At 41.7% G+C, this 26,369-nt stretch overlaps 1 protein-coding gene across 3 annotated transcripts; it reads right to left on the bottom strand.

The window, feature by feature from the left end:
- Window positions 1-1,928: 1,928 nt before the first annotated feature.
- neurl4 (neuralized E3 ubiquitin protein ligase 4) lies at window positions 1,929-24,794 on the bottom strand. Of its 3 annotated transcripts, none has more exons than XM_042401267.1 (29): window positions 24,267-24,794; window positions 18,242-18,767; window positions 18,073-18,138; window positions 17,491-17,981; window positions 16,655-16,766; window positions 16,468-16,556; window positions 16,269-16,341; window positions 15,711-15,984; window positions 15,117-15,298; window positions 14,854-14,939; window positions 14,557-14,719; window positions 14,244-14,454; window positions 13,641-13,717; window positions 13,410-13,488; window positions 12,856-13,025; window positions 12,612-12,740; window positions 10,792-10,937; window positions 10,374-10,592; window positions 8,669-8,767; window positions 8,392-8,544; window positions 8,100-8,267; window positions 7,684-7,842; window positions 7,325-7,504; window positions 6,384-6,477; window positions 6,169-6,276; window positions 5,923-6,067; window positions 5,699-5,811; window positions 5,049-5,208; window positions 1,929-4,257 (listed from the first exon to the last, which is right to left on the bottom strand). In XM_042401267.1, the coding sequence occupies exons 1-29, from the start codon at window positions 24,429-24,431 to the stop codon at window positions 4,053-4,055; spliced, it is 4,842 nt and encodes a 1,613-aa protein (XP_042257201.1). In that variant the 5' UTR covers window positions 24,432-24,794; the 3' UTR covers window positions 1,929-4,052. The 3 variants fall into 3 exon arrangements, with proteins under 3 accessions (XP_042257201.1, XP_042257202.1, XP_042257203.1); XM_042401268.1 differs by having other exon boundaries at window positions 10,792-10,934; XM_042401269.1 differs by having other exon boundaries at window positions 12,612-12,737.
- Between the last annotated feature and the right edge of the window lie 1,575 nt (window positions 24,795-26,369).

Genomic DNA, 26,369 nt, shown 5'->3' with positions numbered 1-26,369 from the left:
CCTCATGAACACTTGATCATTTCTGTCAACATACACACAACGCTGTTTAAAATCTGACCTCCCCTCCCAAAAAACAAACTCACAGTAACAGCTGCACTTTGTTTTTTTCTTTTACAAATGCTTCACAAATTTTTTTTGTAGTAATTTGTAGCAAAAACTTTTGTTGCCCCTTCATTTTTCCAGTTCTGAGACTTAAAACAACACGTCCTGTTTGCTGAACTGTACTATTGGCCCAAATTTTGATCAGTTTAGTCAAAGCTTCCTCATAACTGTCTCGTGTCTTAAGAGAATAGTACGACATTTTGGGAAATATGCATATTTGTTTTCTTTCTGAGAATTGGATGAGAGAATCAATAAAGGCGGGAGGTGATTGTCCTAGCTTAGCATAAAGACTAGAAGCAGGGGGGAAAGCTACAAAGCACAAAAATACACTTCTTAATTACTAAGTATTATGCTGTACCATGTTTATTTACACAAAAGGCAGGAAAAAAAGAAGGAACATAAAAATTACAATTTGAGGTTTTACAGGGAGCGCCGGAACTATTTCTTGGCGAACAACATCTGGGCGCAGTGATTGCCTGTCACCATGAGGTTGCTAGGCAACCAGAGGAGATGCTGCGCAGAAAATGGTGGGCGGATTGATAACTGTTGTTTGATATAGTTCAAGCAGCAGTTAACTACTAAGAACTAAAAATTGTTGTTGTTTTTATACATGTATGTTGGTGTACGTATTAAATAATCAAGATACAGCATGTCAGTTAGTAACATTTTTCCCCCACTTTTGACACAATCAGGCTAGCTAGTCCTTGTTGTGACCCTAGCACCGTTCCGTCGTTCAGTTAAATAACGGTCGTAACGTCAAAACTTTAAAAAAAAAAAAACAAAAAAAACGTATGTCGTTTGTATGTTCAACAGCAGTTCAGAGATGTCACAGCTTTCTGTGCATATTGTACAATGTTTGTTCGGAGCAAAACCAGCGTTTATATCCAATATTTCTTGAGGCTGCGCCGCTCCGCTCTACTTCTTTGCTGGACGTAACGTAATGTAACGTAACGTAACGTAGAGTACTAGCCAATCAGAGGCAGAATAAAGCTGGCAGCTACTGACGACGCATGCCGGACTCCTAACAAACATTTTATTATTTCTAGAAGACTGAAGGCATCTATTGTTGGGCTGAGGTCACGTTTGATTGATACCAGTCTTCTCATCTAATTCTCAGCAAGAAAGTGAAAAAAGGAGTATTTCCCAAAATGTCAAACTACTCTTCAAAATGAAGCTAAAGGGCCGAGAAGAGCTCAGGACCAGAGTAAACAGCTATAAAATCAGTGGACATTAAAACAAAAACAGAAAAGAGAGAAAAAAAAACTCAGGGTCCAATTTAAAATTTCAAGCTGGTGCAGAAATGAGTCTTTACAGCTGATTAGTGAACGAAACCGACTATGCAACCCAACAGGATCATACAGCAGATGTATGTCAGTGCTATCTTACTGTACTTTACTACAATTATGGCATCATTATTTGTTTGTGGGACATCAAACCAGTCATTTGTCTATTTTTAGTTATCGAAATCTTGGCTGAGTTGAGTCACTGCATTTTGAAGTTACTTCATGTTTGTTGTTTGATCTTAAAATGGCAGGACAGAGCTGCCCCAGAAGCAGCCACTATTTCTGTAAAAGCTATGAAAATACCCACTATTGGCCTTAATGAGTAATAAGTCTACAGCATTTTGAAAAAAGGTGTGATTGAGTAAGTATGCAACACTGCAATAACATGTCAGTGACCGGACTTTTTTTCCTACTCTAAATAAAATTTGACAAAAAAAGGAACCAGAAGTACCAGTAGGTTTTGTCTTTTCTTCATGGCATTTTATTGTTGTTTACCCCCTCCCTCCCTCCCCTCCCCTCCAAAAAAAACAAGTTTAACCATCCTTCTGTGCATACTGTCTGTCAGTTTATTTTTATTTTTTATAAATCAGGAAGATATGATTTGTTATGTAACAGCCTGTACAATGCAACATACAGAAAACAAAAAAAGAAAACAATACAAATTAAATTGTACAAAGCAGCACTGGGCCGTAAATAACCCATATAATATTTTTCACATTTTTGATTGGAAGTTTTTCCTTTGCCAAACCCTGCAGATCTTCCATCAGTCAGATCACAGCTGCTCGTAGAAGGTGACTGAGCTTTTTTTTTTCTTTTTTTTTTTTAAATCGTAATTTTGAGTATGACTCATCAAAACTGTGCCTTGAAAAAAATGTCGGGGTTTCGTGTTCTGTAGCAGGTTTATCAAATTGGCAACAGGATTGAGAACGATAACAAAAAAAAAAAAAAAAAAAAACACTTTGGAAAGCTGTTCACATACAATCAATCATTAGGCGGATGTTTTGGATGAAATTAAACCCTTGTATAAACCTTTTTTTTTTTTTTTTGACAAATGCAAATCAATGATGTTTAAATTAGAAAACTGCAGAGCCCTAATTAATAACATTCACATGTAAACACCAGCGTAAGTGACGCAGATGACTCCTCAGTGTTGGCTCTGGAGGCCCTGCCAGGTAAACACAGTCAGACGTGACAAATGGATGGATCGGAGCGGAGGGTGTGCGAGTGTAAACGATGTGGGAAGCGAGACAGTGGGAGTGATGTGGGAAAACCACTTGAAATTTTGGCTTCAGTCCGACTAAAACACTTAAAAGTAATGATTAGACATTTTGGGAAATACGCTTACTCCTTTTCTGGAGAGTTCCGTTATAAAAAACGACAATTTGTCGTTTTACTGAGGTTATGTGCCGGACTAGCTTATGTCTTGGCTGCAACTTCATATATAAGTTACCAAAGAGCGGTATTCACCTTCTTATCTCTCAGCAAGAAAGCGAACAAGCTTATCCCCAAAAATGTCAAAGTATTCTTCTGAATCTTTGTGCTCGAGCCAGCAACAGTTGGTGTATCACAACGCGCCGAGTCTAGAAGTAAATATACATATTTTAAATATCTCATTTCGGTTGTAACACACACACGAGCTATTAGCTGGAACACCATTTCAGTATCTCAATACACAATTTTTAGCTTTCCAAAAAAGGTGCAGGAGGTTTTTTTTTTGGAAGTCCCATTTTTCCTGTCAAACGTTCCAGTTTTCTCCACGGTTTTAGTTTTCTGTGAATGTTTGCCATTGATAAGAGGAGTCAGAAATGAGCCGGGCCCAAACAGACACACAAACAGGACTGATAAAGAAGCCAGACTGATAATGTGGAGACAACATACAATGGTACATGTGTAAACATTTCTCTTCCTCCAGTTTTAAAATCCCCCCCCTCCCCCTCCCCCAAAGAAGTCACAATCACAAGACACTCTTGGATTCATTCGAAGATTCAAGTGTCTTTTCTGTCTTTTTATATTTTTGTGAAAACATTGTCACTCTTTAGTCACTGATTTCTCTTTTTTTTTTTTTTTTTTTTTTTTTGACCCATGTTTCAGTCTTTTTAAGTGACAGTTCATTAACGTGCAGGTTGGCAGGGGACAGATCCTCCCAAGTGTTAAAATAAGTGCCAAAAGGTTCAGAAAGAAAAAAAAAAAACGGTTTGTGAGTGTGGAAGAAAATGAGATGTTGGGGGAAAAAAAAGAAAAAGAAAAAAAAAAAAAGCGTGGCAAGAAATTGAATTGCAGCGAATGAACAAACGTGTCGTGTCGATGAGAAGTTAGTTTAAAAATCGCCCACGAGTGTCCGAAACATAAAGTGCAGGCAGTGTCTGTTCTTCTTTGAAACCGCCGTAGCCCCCGCCCATTAAAAGAGTCCAAGAGCAAACAACCAAAACAAACAAAATTAACAAAAAATAAACAAAACAAAACAAAAAAATCTGTAATGCTGAATTGTCAACAATCCACAGTAGGAACAGCTGGATTCCAGAGGAGTCTCTTGCTCAAGGCAGGGGTTGGATTTGGTTGTCAGTTTATTAAAAGTACAAGGAGTGCCACAGGGCGCGTACCCGGGACCCTCCTCACTTCCACCCGAATGCCTCTCTCTCTCTCTCTCTCTCTCTCTCGACGCTCCTTTCACTCGACCCGGATGAGCAGTCCGTAGAGGAGCGTGCCGCCCTGCTCTTTCGTGATCCACTCGATCTCTGAGTTGCTGAAGCGTGGGTCGAGGGGCTCGCTGTTGCCGAGCGTCTGCGGTCCCACTTTGTAGGAGCCCGGACGCACGCACACCTGGAATCCCACCTGGGCCTGGTGGCAGCGGTGAGAACGGGGGTCCCGAAATCTGCATGAAGGACGGGAGACTTATCAGTAAGTGCTGCAAATTATGAGCCAACAATCTACAAACTACTAGCATGACTTGGAAAATGGTTACAGTTATTTTCACAATCAATTATTTTTAAATTTGCCAATTAATTGTCTATAAAATGCAAGACAATGGTGAAAAATGTAACGTCTTAAAATTTCTTGGTTTGCCCGACCAATTGCTCAAAACCTAAAGACATTCAAATTAATTAATTCTTTCAGTTGTATTTTCGAATAAATGTTTCAGCTCTAGTTTACATGATTTCTTGTCAAGCATGCAAAACCACTTGTACTGTCTTTTAAGATGTTCTCCAGGTAAGTGAGGCATTCTGGTCTTTATATTTATTACTTGGTATAAGGGAGGCTCTTTGCCTGTGCTATTACCAGTTAAATTCAACATGAACTCGGAGTGAACGTGGTCAATTTGTGAAGAAAAAGTAGCTTAAAAAAGAGAGGGGAAAAAAAGTGTCATCAGTCGTGTACGGTTGTAATATTTTTTTGTGTTTTAATCAATGTGCCCTGTGATGTTTTTAATGTTGATGGAGAGGAGGGTGACATGCAACAAGGGCCCCTGTCTGGACCAGAAACCAGGGACCCTGCAGTTTCCATCAGCTTTCTCTTTTTTGGTATTTTTTTCACACCAACCTCTGTACCCTAATTAAAACCCTTTTGTGATATTTTTTTTCTGGTGCTGTGTAGATTTGTATTTTTTATGTCGCAGATGCAAATGTGCCTCACGTATCAGTGACTTAGCGAATCAGCTGGACTTACTGCACTTTGGGGGCAAAGATCTCCAAGCCGGAGTAGCGCATGGTGGGGGAGAGCCGCACTCTGGGAACCTCCCTGCCAGGGGCGCTGTTCTCCTCTGGCTCACTGTAACCGTTGGGCCCCTCTGCCTTCACCGGAGACACGGAGAAGATTGACGACGTCCCTGCAACAACAGAAAACATTCAGTTTCAGGCTTTTAGAAGATGCTCTTGTCTTACAGGCGAGAGCAGTGGCAGAATGAACTTCATTGCATTTTTATTTGCAGTAATGTGCGGAAGAGTCAACAGAATAAACAAGTAAATATTCCTTCATGTCTGCAATGATTATGTATGTTAAATAATTTATTCAAAAGTAAGAATTCACCACTTTTTTTTGTTTGTTTTAATTAAGATAGAAATATTCCTCTTGGTCATTTGATGAAACATCTACCACGTCTGATAGAACAGCAGGTCTCTCAAAGGTTGTCAACTGTGAGGTTTTTAAAACAGCTGTGGGATGACGAATGTTTCTTAGAGACAAAATTAAAAACATCCCTGCACCTCGGTAGTTGACACTCCACACTGTTCTGCTCTTGCATCATCAGCCGTCTCATATTTCCATATTTCAGAGACGCGGCGAGCATGTTTATAAAAAGGAATCAGTAATCTTCCTACCAGGCAGCAGCTGGCTGTGGTCCAGGGCGCGTCGCAGGGCTCCTACACTGGTGCCGTGGTACGCGATGTGCCACTTCTTCAGTGCGTTAGAAACCTCACAGTGGGACTTGATCCTAGACAGAAAAGGAACAAACGCGTTTAAATACGAGCAGGCTGTACAGATGTTGGTTACGGATGAATAGAGAGATAGATAAATGATGTCACTGACAGATTTGTTTTCTCACCTGAGGGCGAAGCGGCACCATCCGAAGGGCAGGGCGTAGTCACGAGGCGGCTCTCCTCTCTTGTAATAAGCCTCGTCGCCCCGTAGCTTGTGGCAGGACTCGCAGTAGCAGAGGTTGTACTTCGCGTCTTCGTTGAAGTAACCATCTAACGGACGGTGACGGAGGAGACGGAGATAATTGTTTGTTATGTGATGTTTTAAATCTGAGAGAGAGATGGTGACAGGAAGGGGCTGGAGTTAAACTCACCTGGTAACGTGAGCAGGTCCTTGAAGCGTGAGCACAGTGCCTGGTACTCGCAGGTCTTGTTGGGGTTGACCTCTGGAGGGGGCGTCCAGCACACACTCTCTTTGATTCCTGCACGTAAAAACAGCGACAAAAGTCAGACGAAACTCAAAAGACTCGACAGACCGTAAATGGAAAAAGATGAAAATAAACACAAAGATTAACGGTCGGCTTCTTACCGTCAACCATGTCTGCCTTCTCCATGTCGCCCTGACAGCGGGCCTCACCACTCTCTCCACCCACAGCTGGTACGTTATTTGTTACTATGGTAACCTGCCACGATAACGCAACATTCATTAGTATATCATCTTTAGATTTAGTTTAATTAGATTTAGTTTAGCTCTTTTTTCAGACTCCCCTTTTAAAAACATTTAGGTGAGTCTAAACGTTCATTGCTAATTATTTTAATGATTATTTTCATGATAAGGTATGCACCAAACAAGTAATAGTACCTCCACAATACTACTTACACTGCTTATACTGGTGCTAATGGGGATCCCAATAAAGGAAGAGATCAGATCTAGATTACTTTTAAGGCTGATCTAATGCATGTCTACAAAAACCCCTGACCTTTGACCTCCTTGTGGAAGATTAGAGACGATAGAGACGAGAGAATTTCAGATTATGAGACGACGTCGACGTTCGTTTTTAAAAAGACCATTTATGTGTTCAGCGTTTCCAGGTTGTTTTGGTAAAGATCTGCTTCCACACTGGAACATCTGAATAGTTGGAAAACAGCTGAATCTTTAATTCTCGACTTTTAAGTCGGAAAACAGCGTTTAAGTTTTTGAATGAGAAAAACAGGCTTAGTGTGGTTGGAAGGCTGAAACTGAAAAGATGCTTTTAAGTTTAACTGGCTTAATGTGGACATACTCTTAATCGACGATCCTAGGGCTCAGTGATATTTTAATGTTATTGTTTATATATAATCATCAAGACATTGTGGGTCATAGTTGTCATGTCTAAATGAATGATAAATTAAATACAATCTGCCAAAGCATTATATCTGAAATACTCTTATAATAAAACACTAAACTGACTCATGAGTTTAACTTCACGTATTGGTATGGAGATAGCGTTCTCACAAGTATCCCGATAATAATTTTGTGTGTGTGCAGACCTGTTCACACTGGCCGTAGAGGTCGATGAAGGGGTAACAGGGTGATGGGATGTCCTGCGCCGCCACTCCCTGGTCCATGCCGTTGACGTAGAGATGAAGACAACTGTTGGCGTCCACCAGCAGACCCAACACCGTCCCCTCCGGACAAGTGTCCAGGTTAGGACCGTAGTTCTCACATATCTGCGGAGGACAGGAAAGGAGAAAGAAAACAGTTGATTGAACAGGAATTAAAAAAAAGGAAAAAAAAAAGAAAAAAGAGCCAAGAGAGGAGAGTTTGGAAAAATGATGGTGAAACAATTAAAAATGGAAGAAAGGAGAAGAAAATCAGAGAGTGAGAGGGAAAACAAGAAATAGGATACCTTTAGGGAGTTGTGGAAGACGGAGTCCCTCTGCAGCAGCCAGGCGGAGCGTTTCAGACAACACGCTGTAGAGGGGAAGTTGAGGCGGTCCGGGGAATGACCGATCACCCCTAACGACAGCGACGACGTCCACGACGGGTTCAGACGGTCGATCTGAAACTAGTGACCAAAAAGAAGCTGTTGACAGATGCAGCCTAAAATATCTGAATGTTGTATTATTTTCTTTTTTACTAATAACAGTCAGGTATGGAAATTTGAACTGCACAAGATACAGTTACCTTTTACTTTATCATATATATATATATAAATAAACCACATAAGACGACCTGGCTTTTATTCTAAAGTCCGTTGTTAAAATGCAGGAACTGAACCTGAAACGTAGCCCGCTGTGGCACCAAACCGTGCAGTGACTTTACCTGGAACAGCTGCTGGCGAGCCAGCGGCTGGGCGGTGACCAGCAGGCCCTGGTTGTAGCTCGACACTCTGGCTGCTGTCAGGTTCTGGTTGGACAGCTGGATGTTCTTGCCGTGGTTTTCCAGGAACGCCATGACGGTGGGCACCAGCGCACACGGTTCGCTCTCCACCTGGAGGCAGAAAGAGGCGACATGAAGAGTTTCTCAGAAAAATTAAAAAAGAAAAATGCTTGTCGATTAAAAGATTGTTCAGGTTAAAGACAGAGAGGCTTTTTTAAACATGTGGTGTTCCTACCTCTCTGACCGGAGTGCTGTCCTCCTCTCCTTCGCTGCAGCTGTCTGAGGAGAGAGAGGGCGCCTTGACGCTCTCCATATCCTCCATCAGGGAGGAGCTGACGATGGACACTGCTGTTATCCGCCCGTAAAGGTCCAAAACTGCATACACATTCTGCAAGGGGGAGCAAGAGGGACGCGTTCATTGGAAGTACGGGAGAATATAACTGTGTATTGTATATGTGTGTATATGTGTGTGTGTGTGTGTGTGTGTGTGAGACAGAGAGAGGAGTATGTACCTTGGCGACTGCAGTAGCGGCAGGTCCCATATCTTCTCCGTCGATGAAGATGTGCATGGTGTCGTCACTCAACCTCTTCACACCTACACGGTTCCCAACCTAAAAAAATAAACAGTCTTAACGTTTGTGTGGTGTTCAGGCATTAGAAAGAGCAAATATCCATGTTGACAATTTGTCACAAAATTTAAAATTCAAAAACATATTTATCCTGAAGAAGAGCACGACACTTATTTATTCTGAGACTGTAGAAAGGTGAGTACTACAACAATTGTGTAGTGATTTTCTGCTTAAAAATAAATTGTAAATATACTTGTATATTGTATAATAAACTAACTTAAATTATATAAAGAGTTTGGCTTTGTTCACTTGATAAAGAATCTTTCATGTGTATCTCATAAAATTAATAACCTCTCAAAGTTGTTTATTTAATTGTGTAATCCATTTCATTTTAGCCCAAATGAAGATTCACAGAAACTGACATTAAAGGTATACTATGCAGGATTTTCCTAAAAAACATGTATAGACAAAAATAATCCCTCTCAATCATCACTTATGACCCACTAGAAGTGTGTGGTGGTGTATTTATCTACAGAGACTCAGCCCTCTGTCTGTATTTTCTTAATATATTGCTGTATTCAGGACGTTTCTGGGCATCAACCTCTGGGCAGTGGTTGTGTAGCCCCCCAGCCAATAACAGCGCGCAGAGCGTGAGGTCGGGACTCGTAGCGTAGCGACCAGGTTACATCGCTGTCTCTGTCTCTCTCCTCTGCTCCGCTCCGCTCTGCGTCTGTTTGACCGAGGGTGGGGCTGAGCTGCACACACGCAAAGCAGAGGGGCCACAGCAGACAGGATGAAGCTCTGCATTCACACAAAATCCAGCAATGCGGCACCTTCCTGCAGGGAGGTGGGGGGGGGGGGGGGGGGGGGGGGGGTGCGTGTTTATTTGTGCTTTAAAACGTAACCATTGTGACACAAATCAGAAAATAATATTTTGTTTATCTGATTCACAGCCTTTTTTTCTGGCCAGCCGCCGCTCGCTCTCTTCATTCACTCTCTAGCTCGCTTGACCGCAGCTGCTCTCTCTCTCTCTCGCTCTGGTGTCGAGCTGAGGAGGTGAGGTCAACTTTGAGTGCTGTGTGTTTACAAACACCAACCAACAAATCCTGCATAGTATACCTATAAAGTGTATGTGTGTGTGTGTGTGTGCTTTACTTTGTGTTAGTGAACTACCACATCCCTGTGAAATATTAATCAATATAACTTTCTATTTGCTTATCACGTTTAGAAAAACAGGTTTACAAAACACTGTAAATTAAAGAGGCAAATGCAACACTAATAACATAGTTTTACATGATAATGGAAAAAATGATACAGAAATAAAAATGTTAAAAATATGGTCACACAATAAAAGTAAAGAGACAAAAGAAAGTGTAAAAATGTGGTAAAAAATAATGATTTTGTCAGTGTAAGCTGTGAAAATGTCAGAGCTCTGATGACATCTTAAAGTCTTAAACCCTGCCAGTGAGAGTTTAATGGTCTTTGATGTGACCAGATCCACCTGTGCTTCAAGCACTCCATAACATCTCCAATTGATTTAAAATCTAATACGCATCCTTGAAGAGCTGCCAGAATTCGGGTGATGTGTTTATTTGTCTCTTTTGAAGCTCGGTTCGCAGCTCAGAGAGTGAGGAATGCAGCAGCTTACCGTCAGCCGGTCCAGTGAGCAGCCGTAGTTCTGGCGCTGCAGCACGCCGTTGCGACGGACCTCAGAACCGCAGAGCAGCCAGGTGACCTTGGTGCGAAGCTGCGGGAGGGAGGGGGAGAGGCCTGACAGCGGGCAGGACGGCAGCTCAGGAGGGGCAAGAGTGGTTAGACCGATATGCAGCGAACCGCACCACTGCTCATCCACTTCATCAATCCTCACCTGCAGGGAGAGACAGAGAAGAAGAAAAAAATTAGGGAAGAGAGAAACAAAACAAGCACCTGCTAGTGGAGAAAAACATAAACCAAACTCAGAAAATTCATTTTTTGTGCATACAAAGATGTTGTTGAGGCACATTATTTTAAAAATACATGTCAATTTTCAGAGCATTTTCTTGTAAATTGGTTATTCCATCTCTTACCTCAAACAGCTCATCCACTTTCAGTTCTTTAGCACTGAACACGATGCCGTGAGCGTAACCTCCGACTCTGACAGCCTGGCAGCCCTCACCCAGCAGCACCACGTTCTTACCATGTTTACTGTGGAGCCGATGGGCAACGCCTGCTACTACACACATAAAAAAAGAAGAAGAAATGTGGAGGAGAGACTTTGAGGACAATTGATTTGTGACATTTTTTGTCTTTACTCCCTTTCTTCTACTCTTTACCTTCATTTTTAAACTAATATATGAAAAAACACATTTATGCCGATCAGCTTGTATTAATTTTCTATTTTAGAAACTACATTAAAGGAAGAGTCAATCATTCTGGAGAAAGATTGTTGATATTTGAAGTAAACACCCAAACAAATACACCCCTGCCTTCCTGCTCCTTCAGAAGCTCCGCCCCCCAATTTCATGGATGCGCATTGCCAAGGCAACGACCAAAAGAGAAACATGGTGGAACCCAGAGTGATGCGTCAGCTTTATGGAGGGTTGAAACTGCCAAAGTCAAAAATAGATAAAGAAATAAATGACTCAATAAATAAATTAATATGCCATTAAATGCACCAAAAATAATATTAAAAATAAATGTAGGTATTAATTATTTGATAAAATGTGACATAAATTGATATTTCTGTTTTAATCTGCTTCTGTATTTATTTACCTTTGTATAAATTTCTCTATTTATTTAATCCCCCCTTTAATTTAATCATTTTCATGGATTCCCATTACTCATACTTGATCTATGCAATTGATGTTGTTCAACCAATAGGTAAAAAATTGACCCCCTGATGGCCCCCTAATGTGCATAATGAAGCAGAAATGCATAAAGAAATGTAAAAATAAATACGGAAATAAATAAGTTTGGGGAAATAAATAGGGGGGGAAATGCAAATAGGAAAATAATATATAAATAAATACACAAATGAATAAATACATTTAAAAATGAATTAATTAATAAATAAAATGGGAAATTAAATGGTAAAGTAAATAAATAGGGGAATTTATAGAAAGGTAAATAAATACAGAAGCAAATTAAAACAGAAATATCAATTTATCTCACATTTTACCAATTCATTAATGCCTTTTAATATTACTTTTGGTGCATTCAATGACATATTAATTTATTTATTGAGTCATTTATTTACTTCTCTATCTATTTTGATTTTGGCAGTTTAAGTCCTCCATAAAACCGTAGAGTCACCTCTGTGTCTCTCACACATTATCACGAGCAGAAAATAAAATCTATCTCGTGAGCACAACAGTCCATCCACACTTTATGCCTCTCCGCGGCCTCCCCACTTCTCACTCGACCTGCGTTAAGCGTCTCTGTCCACAGAAGCAGCCGTCTGTCAGCCGGAGCTCCTGGCGAGCTGAGAGGACAGCGGCCGGACGAACTGCCTTCACCGGGCTGACTGACAACAGAAATTTACTGAACCAAAATAGTTTGCATGTTGGCTCCATGGGAAGAAATTGACAATGTTTGTATTTATTGATTCATTCATACAGTTAATAAGTTCAAAACACATATACAGCTTCACTAAACGCAACAGAAACATCGGAAATTGGGTTTTTTTTTCAGCACACCCAACCGAAAGCTAGCAGGCTGTGAGGTGAATTTGAAAAAAAGTGTATTGAATAATCTTTCTCCAGAATCACTGACTTTACCTTGAAGTGTTAATTTCAACTATTTTACAGACTTTTCATACAATCTCTGAACTTCTGGATCTGGAAATGATCTAATTGTATGTTTTTCCAGGCTTTCCAGAGCTGACCTGTGTACAGACCCTGCTGTGTACCTGGTGAGTGGATGGGGAAGCTCTTCTCAGTGATGTTGCTGGTACACAGGCTGTTGTCCAGCGGGCCTGAGGAGCTGGTGATGGACACCTGAACGCACTGACCATACAGGTCAATCACTGCAAACACTTCTGACAGAAAGAGAGAGACACAAAGACACATTTATCACAAACTCCTGACTCAACAATACTTGACCAGTTGTGTGGTTGTAGTCGAACCCTCTGATTACAAGTGACTTTTCTTTACCTGGTGGCAGACCGGAGCAGGCGACACCTTGGTCCACGCCGTTGATGTAATAATGGAGGTCGCCACTGGCTGAGCGCATCATGCCGATCCGTGAGCCCGTGGTCAGAGAGTCCAGATCACAGCCGTAGTTGTTGCGCATTGTGTTGCCATCCTGCATGATGGCTGTCCCACTGAGAAAAGGAAGCAGATGATTAAAACTCTTCTCAAAAAGGTTAAATCTTTGATCCAACAGAAGTACTGCTTCAAAACACAGTATTCAAATCACTCCAAAATCAATTAACAGATACAGGGACAAACACTAGAAACAACATCATCTAAGTTACTGGTTCCACATATTTCAAAAATCCAAATGTATTTTTCTGCCACACTTCAAGATTTTGTCTGTAACAAGTTGGGAGTTTGCAATACCTCCTATCAGTGGCTCCAGGTTAAAAAAGGGATGATTAAAAGACAAACGATTAAAAGTTATCTAATATTAAACTAGTTACAGACACTAACATCTTAGTAACATCAAGAGTACATCAGAATAGCTTCATATTCACATAGTTCGCTACCTGAGCATCCAAGTGTCGTAGTCAATATCAGTCATAGTGTTGGGAAACTCAAGCTCCTCTGGCCTGATGGCCGTCACTCCTGGACACACAGAGAGGGAAGGAGAACATCAGTAGTGATAACACATGAAATACAAATACATGCAATGATGCATGTATAACAAAGCATGCTGACAAAACCTCATCACTTGGTTAATGTTTTTACTCCCAGTGGACACAATAGAGACGTCTCACCTGCTTCTATTGAACCCGACCAGCGGTCCACCATCTTCTGAATAATGATTTCAAACAGCTCTCCGTCTCGAAGGCACCTACAACGAGGATGTTAAAAGTTAAAATCCAAAAAAATCTAACTAAGCATGACCTGCCTGTATCTGGTGACTCCTTGACCAAATTACTGATAAAAAACATGGCCAATATGTATCCTAATTACTCAGTTTAGTCCTCAAAACATGTCTCACTTTTGACTAAAAGCTTGAAATGCTTTGCACTCTGCTTGGTTGTTGTGAATTTGTCCCACAAATGAGATTTAATCCCAAAACTTTCAGCTTGTTGTTACCTTCTGCAGGTAACTGAAGTTAAAACGGCAGCACAGATGGTTTCTGTTGTTGATCGTGGTAAAATTGCTATTGACTTTGATGCATGAAAATCTAAACATGGCGTGAAACGTGTTGTTTCCAGTGCGCTGACTATCGTGAACAAACTTTATTAGCGACACCACCCAAGACGAGGGTGACCCAACAAACCTCCAGCCTCATTTAATGTGCCTGTTATTGAGTTTTATGATCCATGACAGGATATGAATCACTGAAAGTTGTTTGCCATCTGTTTCATCACCTGTTGGAAATGACGATAGCGTCGTTGAACTCGCTGCGGCAGTTCTGACGCAGAGCGGTGCGCCCCCCGTTGGTGATGACAGCGTTGGTGCCGTGTAGCTGGTGGAAACGCAGGTCGGTGGTCGTGCTGGCCCCGGCTATGGAGCAGGGGCTCCCGGGGGACATGGCTGTGGGGCCCTCTGAGCTGTCCTCTGGGAGAGGGGGGAGGTCCACTAAGCGAAGGCGAGGCAGAAGAGGAGAAATATTTAGTGTCACATCTTTTCCTCTAAAGTAAAAACTAAAAACAGAACCTTGACTCTGCCTCCCTCTCTCACCCATGTCATCCATGATGGTGGCCTGAGCAGCCTGGCCATAGAGGTCGACCACGGCGTAGACGCTGGGGGGGACGTTCCAGGCCGCCGGACCCTGAGCCACACCGTTTACAAAGAAGTGGAGACTGCCATCTTCTTTCCGCACTACGCCTACTGTGTCACCCGCCTGTAGGAGTGAAAGAGACCAAACAGAAAAGTTCATGAACAAGAATACAAGAATCTTTACATTACGATGGAGGTAAGAGGGTAGAAAGCCGGGGAGTTATTGACAGTTGAGTAATAAAAACAAATTTCACTCACTTTGAGCCGGTCAAGGTTGTGTCCGTACTCATCCAGTATCGTTGTTCCATTGTGCATCACACCATTCCCCGTCATCATCCACGTCCCTGGAAAACATAACACAGGAAACGTCATTTTCTTTTCTCAGTTGTGAGGGAAGTCACTACCAAAATAAACCTCAGAGTTTAAGTAGGTCAAACCTGCATTTACATAGCAAATTATTTTTTTTCACAACTACATATGTTAAGTTAAGTTTTATTACAGTCTGTTTTTTTTTTTTTTACCTGAGCGCAAGTTAGTCATAGTGGAGGGCAGCTGTAGGTAGGCGGGGTTGTGCGTTGTGACACCGATTTCGATGGAGCCCGCCCATTTGTCCACCATCTTGTCGATACGAACCTGGAACACCTCGTTGGAGCGCAGAGGTCTGCTGCTCAGGACCACGCCGTGGTTGAAGTCATCAGTTGCACTGTGAAAAACAACGTTGAGTACGTTAATGTGGTGAATGTGAATAAAATGCTGCACATTTAGAATTTCACTCTGGTATTTTTTTTAAATTGACACCAACATTTACTAAAAATATGAACCAATACCAACTAATCTAGACCACATGATGCTAAAGCAACAGGCAGCGTTATTCGCCATGCCAGCAGGGGATTGCCATAAAATTTGGTACGTTTTATTTTCATTTATATTTAATAAAAATTCAGGTTTAATATAGTCACTTAGGTGATCCTCTGACTTTTCATGTAGTATCAACATCAGGTCAAATATTTAGACTTCTGGCTCATGACTGAATACCAGCAGAGTAGGAACGCCTGTAATGAATTCAAGGGCAAAGACCAGCACAATGTGACCCAGCACAGAGGATCTGGACTCACTGTGGCCGCAGTGCCGTCCTGCCGTCACTGATGATGGCTGCCTTCTGGCCGCAGTTGGGGTGGAAGAGCAGTCGATCAGGCCCTTCTGAGTCCGGAGTGAGGGAGAGAGCCGGCCTGGTCCGACCGACGTCAGGTGACAGAGCCCTCATGATGGCGTTGTTGCGTCTGAGTCGGTCACTGTGGTTGTGGTTGTGGACTATGGTGACTTTGACGGCCATGCCGTAGAGGTCGACCACGCCGTAGACAACGCCGGGGGTCTGGGCTGCCGCAACACCTGGGGAGGACATTAAGAGGTGAACAGCTGGAAACAGAAATACTTGAATAATACTTCCTGTACTCTCAGTTACAGTAGTTCTTATGTCCTTTTTGTGTTTCAAAGTATCGATGATAAGTATGAAAATAGTCGTAGTTCGTTTAAAACCAATAGTCTAAAAGACTAAAAACAAATAAATATGTGCAAAAAAATCATGAAAACAACAGCAGAGGAAGGATATCCCTGTGTACCGTAGCTGTTGTTACTACATCCACCGACTGATGATGAGTGTCCATGTGTCTCACCTTGGTCGATGCCATTGATGTAGAAATGCAGCGCTCCGCTGGCTTTGCGCATCAACCCTATGTGATCTCCTTCCTAAGAAAAGGGATGAGTGAAGATGATGGAAAACATAATGACACATTTACTGGCACAGTAGGTGGCAGAATGATGTATGAGTAAGAGTGTGTGTACGTGTGTGTGTGTGTGTGTGTGGTCACAAACCTGGAGTTCATCGAGGCTAAATTCGCAGTATTCCCTTCGGGTTCCTTTCCCATTGGTTAATATCCCACAGCCACTCATCATGATTGTACCTGATGAACCGAGACATCATATTAATTTACAATGAGGACTTCTTCTCTTGTTTAATACAGTTTTTAAGCGTGTGTGTGTGTGTGTGTGTGTGTGTTACCTGAGCGCAGATTGGTCATAGTTGCAGGATAGTCCAGGTTGTTGGGGTTGTGTGTGGTCACACCGATCTCTATTGAGCCTGACCACTTGTCAACCAGCTTATCAATACGGATCTGAAAACACAGAAGAAGCAAACTTTATCATGTTTTTCAATTTTTCACCTTTCAATTCTTGTAAGTGCCTACTTTTGAAGCTTTGCTGGAAATAAGAGCTGGGCAATATATCAATATAATAATGATAATGATGTGAGTTATTTTTTATTATGATCCTAAAGTTTAAATGTCATCTTTGACATGATGAATTACAGTTAAGTGATACATATTTGATTTCATAAAATATTTTTTTACTCTTTATGCGTTTACCTGCTTAGTCATCATGTCGACATTAGTCATCATTATTCCCAAATATTTATTGGTTGATTAATCAATTAGATGATTCATAGAAAAGGATTAGACATCAATCTTATCAAGTGATTATTCAGTAAATAATTTACTAAGAAAATGTTAAAAAAAAAACTCAAAATGTGAGAATAGCTGTGCACAAGATGAAGAAATATCTTTTGGCAGTTCTGGGGCTCCATAAAAGATTTGTTGTTAATGAAAATAATAATAAGTTGCAGCTCTTCTTCTGATTCATCTCAAGTATTTTGTTAAATTATCAAAATGAAGGTATCATATTCAGTCAAAAACTCGTCTCTTCTGTTGAGGAAACTGATCGTAGCTTTATCAACGACAAACAGTGACACTTGTGCAGACAAGTCGTCAAATCTCATCAGCTGTCATGTTGTTTATGTACGAACAAACATCCGTCAGTATTGGTTTGTGTGTTTCTAATCACCTCGAACATCTCGTTGTGTCGCAGCGGCCGGTTGGTCATGACCACGCCGTTGTTGAACTCGTCCAGCGGTCTCCTCCGCTCCGCCGTCTTGTTGTTGTTGCTCAATTTGATCAGCGTGCCGCACTTCTCGTGGAACAGAAGTGCGTCGTTGGTGGTCATGCCGCCCGTCACCACCCCTAATCCCACCCCTCCGTTCCCAGCAGGACTGTTATTAGTATTTCCGCTTTCTCCGCCGCCGCTACCGGCTCCTCCTCCTCCTGTCAACCCTGTTCCACTGTCACTGTTGAGCGCACCTCCTCCACTGCTGCTGCTCCCTCTGTCGTTTCTGGAAGAGGAGTCAGTTCCTGCACTTCCTCCTCCTCCTCCTCCACCTCCTCCTGTGCCTCCTCCACCTCCGCCTCCACCGTCTTCCCCTCCGCCTTCGTCCTCTGAGCGGTAAAAAGATACTATTGCGTTGTTGAACACGTCAAAGAGCTGGTGCTCCGTTAGAACTGAGGAGAGACAGGAAGAGGAGAATATTTATCAATACCGGTCATGTTGCACAACGTCCATCATCTTACAGGCTGCGGAGGATTTTCTTACCCGTGTCGGGCTCCAGGTTGTTGGGGAACTTGTCTGGTCTGCTGTGACTGCAGCTAAGCTCAGGCACTGACGGAAAGAGGAAGGAAAAGGACACAAACAGTGAAAACAGCGTCCAAAACTACAAATATAGATAGAAACACAGAATCATATTGATAAAAACGCTCCCTACCTTCATCTCCATTCATCATTCCATTCATTGCTGCCACATTCATCAGTGCCGTGATCCCCGCGTCCTCCCGGACTCCACACACTACCACCTCCTCCTCCTCTTCCTCCTCCTCCTCCTCCTCTTCCTCCTCATCTACCTCCTCCTCCCGCTCTATTGTCTCTCTCTCAGCGGAGGGCGGTGGCGGCTCACAGCTCACCACCGTCACTTGAGTGCACTTGCCGTACAGGTCCACCACCGCCCAGAGCTTGGGCGGCAAGCCGCTAGCGGCCGCGCCACAGTCCTGCCCGTTAACCCAGAGGTGGAGCTCCCCGCGGGAGCTGCGCTGAATGCCCACGCGGTCGCCCTCGGCTAGCTGGTCGAGGTCGCGGCCGTACTCCTCCAGGACCGAGCGGCCGTCACGTAGCACCGAGCAACCCGACACGATCCAGGAGCCGCCCTTGAGGCCTGTGGCGCTGCTGGGGAAGTCCAGCGCTGCGGGGTCCAGAGCCGTCACGCCGATCTCAATGGAACCGCTCCACGAGTTCACCTGAGGGGAAATAGGGGATAAGGTCAAATATACGTTATCAGCTGTAATAATATGTCAAAAACAATGACACATCAAGGCCTTCACAAGAGCCCAGATGTGTGTCCTACATCTGCCAATTAAAAGAGTTTTATAAAAGATGATAAAAACTTCACTGGCATCTAAACTAACCGCAGAATCCTGAAGGAGAAAGTAGTAATAAAACAGTTACTCTGATCACAAAAAGAGTCAGTGTGGGAGCATCTAAACTGTGATGTGGGAGTCTCTGTTCACTAAATGAAGTACTGTGCTAAAAACTGCCGGTAGATTTCTATGGAAAACAAAGTGTGCCTTGTTATGTGATCCATCACGTTATTTTTAGTCTCTCTGTCAGTGAAGAACGCAGCTCAGGGAGCGCGTCTTTGACAATAAAGCAGGACAGAGCGAGCACACAGTAACACATAAGAAATAAACAGTTGAAAGTGCAGTGACGACGACTGCATCTCCAGCTGCATGCGAGAAGCACCGTTATGAACTTAAAATATCATGAAGAAGAAACAGAAACATCACAAACCACTGCATGAGACGTCAAATACATACTGATCCTGTTCTATATTTAGTTCAGGTGCAGGATAACAGATACAGTAAAGAACAAATGGAGATTATTGCATTATTATATGATTGTATACTTGTTTGTTTTGATCTGTTGGTCGTGACATCAGCAGGATATTATCGGATTTGTGTCCTTTAGTTGCCTGTGTGTCACCCAGCAGTGATGATTAATCCTGAGCTCACTAGGAAAACAAAATTTATCAAGCGAGCCTCCGTCGCAAAGTTATTCTACTGCAAAACCTGCATCTTTTCAATGACATTGGACTCATATCAGATAACAAGCAGCCTGAGCTATCTGTTTCCTCCCAGAAACACTAAACTCAACATATACTCAACAATAATGTGATACTTTATTGATCTCCGGTGCCAAATTCTGTTTTTTTTCCTCTGAGTTTCACCTCCCCATGTGGATGACAGACTGCAGTGTCAGCTACGGAGCAGAGCTGCCGCAGCCGGGGAGGATTCGTCGTCTTTCTTGGGGACACTTCAGCCGAGCCGACGGCGGTCGCCGACGCGGGCCCGACATCATCCCGCTGAGGGGTGATCTCCCGGCTCGCTGCGCCCCACCTGCTGCCCCAGCAGAAAGCCATCCAACAAAACGCCATCCAACTTGTTCCTTAAGGAAAGTGACTTAGGTGAAAACCTTTCCTGAGGCTTGAAGCTCAATCTTTGATCACTCTCCTTTTTCTTCTTTCTCCGGTACTCCATGGGACTTCAGCTCAAGTTGGCACACATCCACACAGATGAAGTGACCTTGAGCATAACATTGAAGCCCTACCAAGCTCCTGGGATGGTTTTTTTTTTTTTCTGCAGCTCCTCTCTGTGCCGACAGGGAAAACAAAAGAAAATTTCCTCTGAGATCTAATTTTTTTTTTTTTTTTTTTTTAAACAAATCGTCCCATTTGCCTCCTCTCCTTCGTCTGCTCCCCCCGGTGTCCTCCTCAGCTCTGTGACAGGTGCTATGTAAGGCAGTGTGCTACGGCAGCCAGAGTATCTGGGTTAACAGATTTAGTAGTAACTCAGCCTGACCGGGTCGCTGTGTGGAAGAGACAAGACATCTCCCTTCCCTCACTCATTCTCTTACGTAAGAGAGAGCCGCTTGTGGGTGTCTGCCTCTCAGTCTCGCTCGCTCTCTCTTCAAAAAGACCAATAACTACAGGATACAGTCACACATGTGGAGCAGGACTACTGGGAATCTTTTTAAAACAATGAGAAATGAACTGCATATTGTTTCAATTCAAAAGGAGGATCTCACAGATCATATACACAGAGACTAAAAACAACAGCTACTGGGTTTACTGGTTGCTTAGTGTTTAAGATGCACCGTGTTATCATAATTTCCCCAGTTCAGTTGTAGTTGGTATCTTTGTGTCTTGTCTGGCCCAGCTGGTAACTGCTATCTTATTATTAAAGGAGAACTGAGCTTTGTTTGTTTGTCTCGCCGGGAGAAGATTCTCACAATAATAAGCAAAACATAAATAATAATAATAAAAAAAACTTTGTGAGGCACTTTTCATTCGCAGTGAATCTCAAAGCGCTGCAGTATTAAAAACAACATAAACATATTAAGAGTTAACATTTTAACAGCCAAGTAAAATTTAAACTACATATACAGACATGCTTTTGACAGAACTGGTACATTATTAACTATAAATATTTTAAATTAGGGATGAGTAAATTTGAATAAAAGCTGATACCAATATCAACTAATATAGATACTAATACGCATGTTTGTAAGTACAAAAGGTTTTACAGGATAAACTACTCACACACGCCGATCGTGACGTATTTATCTTTGTTTTTTTAAGAACATTAACCGAACCGACGCTTTATTTATGTCGCTAGTTTGACCGCTGTTTTCCCTTAATATCGCTTTAATAAAATGCCAAATATTGACAAAACCGTCAATCAAAAGTAAGAATAGAACAGAATTGATGTTGTGTTTCCAGGCTGTGACTAATACTATCTAACAATAGACTACAATGCATCTCCAACTGGAAGCGAATCTTGGATCCAGCTGATATGAGAGATATGTGATGTACAGAGCTGCAATGATTAGTTGAGTAGTGGGTAAAAATCAATCGCCAGCTATTTTGATAATAGATTAATTGTTTGTTTTGTAATTAAAAAAAATGCCAAAATTCTCTGGTTCCACCTTCTTAAATGTAAGTATTTTCTTGTTTCTTTAGGTCTCTATGATAGTAAACTGAATATGTTTGGGTTGTGGATTGTTGGTCAGGGTTTTAGGTTGCATCTTGGGCTTTGTGAATAACCGCCAGATTATAATTGATAATGAAAATAATCTTTAGTTGTAGCCCTTGTGATGCACATTAAACCACAGTCGAGCTAATTCTTCTACCCCTTAAACAACAAACCCTAAACGACTGACAATGTCTTTCCCTAGTTAAACTGGTTTCCAATAAATCGCTGTGTTCTCTTGCACTTATTTTCCAATTTCCTCTGTAGCTTACTGGATTCTAGTAGACAGGATGGGCAGTCATGCCAATCTGGGCGCTCTGTGATGGAAAAGTATTGATTTTCAGACAGGCAATGCATGTCAGAGCATGAGTCTGTTTACGAGAGCCCTTATCAAGCTGAGAGCACCATAAGAGATGGATAATCATATACGTACAGTAGGTGCAATTAAAGTAGATGTTGTTTTTTTTTTTTTTGCTTTGCTGGCACACATGCAGCTCGGTTTTCTGCGTGGTAGATTCTCTGAATAACCTGGCTACGCGTCCTGGCTGAACACACTGTCATTTTGTGGGTGTGTGTGTGTGTGTGTGTGTGTGTGTGTGTGTGTATGTGGCCCAGTTGGCGCTGGCAGAGGCTCCAGAGCTGCCATGTTGACAAACCCGGTCGGGCGGCAGACTGCGGAGGCAGACGCCATTACAACAGACAAGCTCTCCTATGCTGATAACAGCCAAAGTGTAAACACTGTGCAGAGGCATTGATATGATACGGAGAGACCTGCGTCACGTGACCACAAACTGGTGTAGATAACAAGTTTTATATTTATATGAAGGCTACAAATTTTGGCAAAAGGAGACATTTTGGTGGGAGGAAACTTCATTACATCACGCATTAAAAATAAACAACTTTTAGCATTTTAACAGGCATTTAAAGTTATGAGATCTCGAAGGACAGTAAGATATTCCATCTCAGTTTGATAACAGAATTAGTAGTATTAGGAAGGACTTGTATCTTTGTGAGATTGTACAGGTTGAATGCAAAAAAGCAATATATAAAAAATTTAAGAGGAAACCTTTTAAACAATGGATGGACAGTAAAGGATATATTTGTGATGGAAAATCTGACATTTTCCCTGAGGAATAAGAGGGAGAAACGGAAACAACAAGGACCCAATCATAACTGCATCTAGATCAATCTAAGGATAATATGGACGTGAAGACAGTTAAGCAAGAAATATGGTTCTTTTGTAAAATATAAAACACAATAAAATAACAAAAAGTGACAAGAAAGCCAGCGTGTGCAGTAGACTGGGGTACTAAGGGGCTAACATCAACACAAGGGATACCAACAAGCTGGTGAGGAAGGCTAGCTCCGTTGTTGGAGCTGAACTGGACAATCTGGAGGTGGATGCGGAGGGGTGGATGAGGAAGAAGCTGGGCGCTATCCTGGAGAACCCCTCCCATCTCCCCTACGATGAGCTAACGAAGACGAGGGGCACGTTCAGCCACCGACTCATCCTTCCTCAGCACACCAAAAAGCACATTTTTATGCCAGTGGCCATCAGGCTCCGCAACCAAGGCTTGACCCCCATATGAGAACTTTAAAACCTGCGCTGTCTGTTAATTACTTTTCACTTTTCACTACTGAATCCTGCATGGACTCTGGCGAACTTGCACATGGACTCATATATTCATCCATATTCATATATGTACATTTATATTTATTAGATAGACTGAGACCATCCAGTGCAGATATCTAAGACCAGCAGCTCAGTGGTTTAATTTATGTTTATTTCTATTTCTATTTTCTATTCTTATTATCCAGGTTTGGTTTCTGGACTCTTACTTGTACCTCTCCAGGAATCAATAACGGTTTATCTTATGTCCCAACAATGAGGCTGGTTGAGTGCATGTTTACATACTGTATACCAGTAATAAATTAGTTATTCCTTAAATTTACTCTTCATGTATTACAGTAGCTGGGCCATGTAATATAATGCAGTGTTGCTTTGTGCTTGGATTTAGATTTATGTATGTGGATGGTTAAAGGGAGTGAGAAAAGCTCAGTCTTTCTGCAAGAAACTCTGGATATTATGCATGACACTCTTGAAAGAAATCAATGTGTGTCTTTAAAGGTTTACACAGATCTTTTTGCGTGTTTAATGTGATGTTATAGTGATGTAATGTGATGTTTGATAGCTCAGCCTGCTGTGTGCACTGCAGTATTATTAACCACCAGGACAGACAGGCAGAGAGCGGGCTGACAGGCACCGACGACTGTCACAGACTCCGTCAAAACTAAACTAAACTGAGCTACATTTAAAAGCTTAATGTGGCTCCTCTAGAAGAACATAAAAACACACGACTGAGCACCGTAGCACCTTCCAGAAAAGCCTGCTAATACTGCTAGCTGCTCATTAGCAACGGCTAACCGCCGGTACCAAGGCAACACGGGCGGTCTGTCGTCACCGGAGTGATCGTTAAACACACAAGCAGCCGGTTATTTATCCGTCTGTCTGATAAATATCTGACTGTGTCTGCGTACAAGTCGCTCCGAAACAACCGTGGACGCTGTCAAGCCGTATGAGCCGCCCTGGGAAACAGAAAGAAGCCCCTCACTGCGGACAGAGAAGAGACCACCGGCCCGTCCCTCTAGTCCCGCATTCCCATTGCTCTCACCCCGCTCAGCGGCGGCGGCGGCGGGCCTGCTGTTGTTTACCTTCTTGTCGATACGGACGGTGAAGACATCCCGGTCCCTCAGCGGCTCCTTGCTAAGCACCAGGCCATGGTTGAACTCCTGCACTGGCTGGTTGCGCCGGGCGGTTCGGTTGGAGTTGGACAGGCCGATCAGCTTTCCGCTCCGCGGATGCAGCTCCGCCGCCATCTTCAGTGGGCGGCCAGTTTTTCACGACAGTCGGGGATTTGCGACAGTAACGTTGTGGCAGACGGTAGTTTTCTGCAACCGATCATAATAATCGAATGTATAATCGATACGATTGAACTGCACCACACGACTTTTGTTTTTCTTTTAAAGATATTTTCTTTGGTGTTTTTGATTTTCAATAGAAAGATGAAGATACTTTTTTATGGATCTTATTTTCTTTTTTGCTAAATTGTACATACAGACATGTAAATTCAGTAAATCTAAGGCCCTTCCTGCTTGCTTTTAAAGATCCCCTCCAGACATGTTTTAAGATGTGTATAAATAATTTGTGTCTGTAATGGTTCTTCCACGTTTTCCAAGTTCTGTTATCTCATTAAAATCCTTAAAATTACATTTCCTCCTTCTCCCTCATTGAAAATTACAGTCTATGAATATGCAAATATTTTTCATTTCACAAGTTTAACTGCTGGACACTAGATGTCTCCTTGTTTACGGTAAAGTCCATTCTCAGTGTATGTGAGCTGGTCGCTTCAAGTTTCCTCATCACACTTGTGTAAGTTGCGTATTCAACCAGGATTGGCTCCAAACTATTTGTGGAAAAATACATTTTTGAGTGGTGAGGGAGCTGAAGAGGTACTTTGACTCTGTTAAAGTCCCCCTCCATTCAAAAATTTTTGTTCTTGTTCCTACGGTCAGATGTTTGAGCTTCACTATACAGAATGATGTACGTGCAGAGTTTGACACTGGAAGGCTGTTTTCACATTCATCCGCTGAAAGTGGAAAGTTTCTCTGTTTGAAAGTCAGTCCTGGCCTGATATTCAACTTACACAAGTGTTGTGTGGAAACTTGAAGCCTCCAGTGCACAAACATGTGAGAATGGACTCTACAGTGAAGTAGGAGACATCTTGTGTCCAGCAGTTCAACTTCTGATATGAAATATATTTACATGTTTATAGAGTGAGGAGTAGATGCCATTTCAAGGATTTTAATGTAGTATTTATATATAGTATTTATATATAATCAGAATCTGATTCTGATACTATTGTGGAAAAAAATATCAAAAACACATTTTTTTTCCCAAGCTAAATAATACATGTCTGGATCTTTAAAGCTATGAAAACTGTGCTTTTATTTATGACGCTTCTGAAAGATCTGTGTTGATAGATATGCATCTAAAATCTATTTTTTAAAAACTATTTAGTAATTTATGCTGCTCCATTTGCTCCGTTTATTTTCTTATGTGTATTATTGATCTGTTGTTCATGTCATGTCTGGTTTTAAGTTGAGCGTTGTTTTGTAATATGTAATCTGTTTAATAAAGTTTTAATAATAAAGGCAAAAAACTGCACCACACTATGGATGTATAATGAGATCTTATAATGCATCCATGCACCACATCTATCCTACACAGAAAATGGATCAATTTAATTTAGGTTTAAGCTGTGCATTTGTCATTAATTATGGAAGAATTTAGCATATTTGAAGAGACAATTCAACTTAAATGTTAAGGTTTCAAAGGAGATGAAGACTTCATATTTTATTTGAGGCCTATTTCTATCTTATTCTATGTTTTTCCCCTTCTGTTTATAATGCTGCACTCACTGAATGCAGTTTATTAAACAGTTTATTCATATATGCTTAATGATTTGGAAATGAGCAGAATCTTGCATGAAGGACAAAAATGTCGTAAAACTTCTTTCTTTAATTGACTTATTTGGACATGTTTCCTTTTCTGTGTTTCTTTCTTTATTTCTTATCTCATTTTGTTTTTTACTGTTCAGAATTAATGCATTATGAAAATGAATTATTTAAATAATTACCTTAAACATGTACCTACTTATACAATAAAGGTGAAAAAAGTTTAGGCTTATTTTTCTAATCATAAGCTCCACTACATTATAAATCAACACATTATATCTTAGATAACTTTCCATCCAC

This window comes from Thunnus maccoyii, chromosome 22 (genome assembly GCF_910596095.1).
Source record: "Thunnus maccoyii chromosome 22, fThuMac1.1, whole genome shotgun sequence".
Classification (NCBI taxonomy): Eukaryota; Metazoa; Chordata; class Actinopteri; order Scombriformes; family Scombridae; genus Thunnus; species Thunnus maccoyii.
This window is presented reverse-complemented; position numbering and strand designations above follow the sequence as displayed.

What these genes read in the sequence shown, in the direction of transcription:
- neurl4 (XM_042401267.1), bottom strand. Translation starts at nt 24,431, where the DNA reads ATGGCGGCGGAGCTGCATCCGCGGAGCGGAAAGCTGATCGGCCTGTCC. An exon ending in TATGACTAACTTGCGCTCAG is followed by an intron (nt 14,940 to 15,116) that starts GTAAAAAAAAAA and finishes TATGTTTTCCAG; the next exon opens with GGACGTGGATGATGACGGGG. An exon ending in CTTCCCCATCCACTCACCAG is followed by an intron (nt 10,938 to 12,611) that starts GTACACAGCAGG and finishes TTATGTGTGTAG; the next exon opens with TAGCAGGCGTTGCCCATCGG.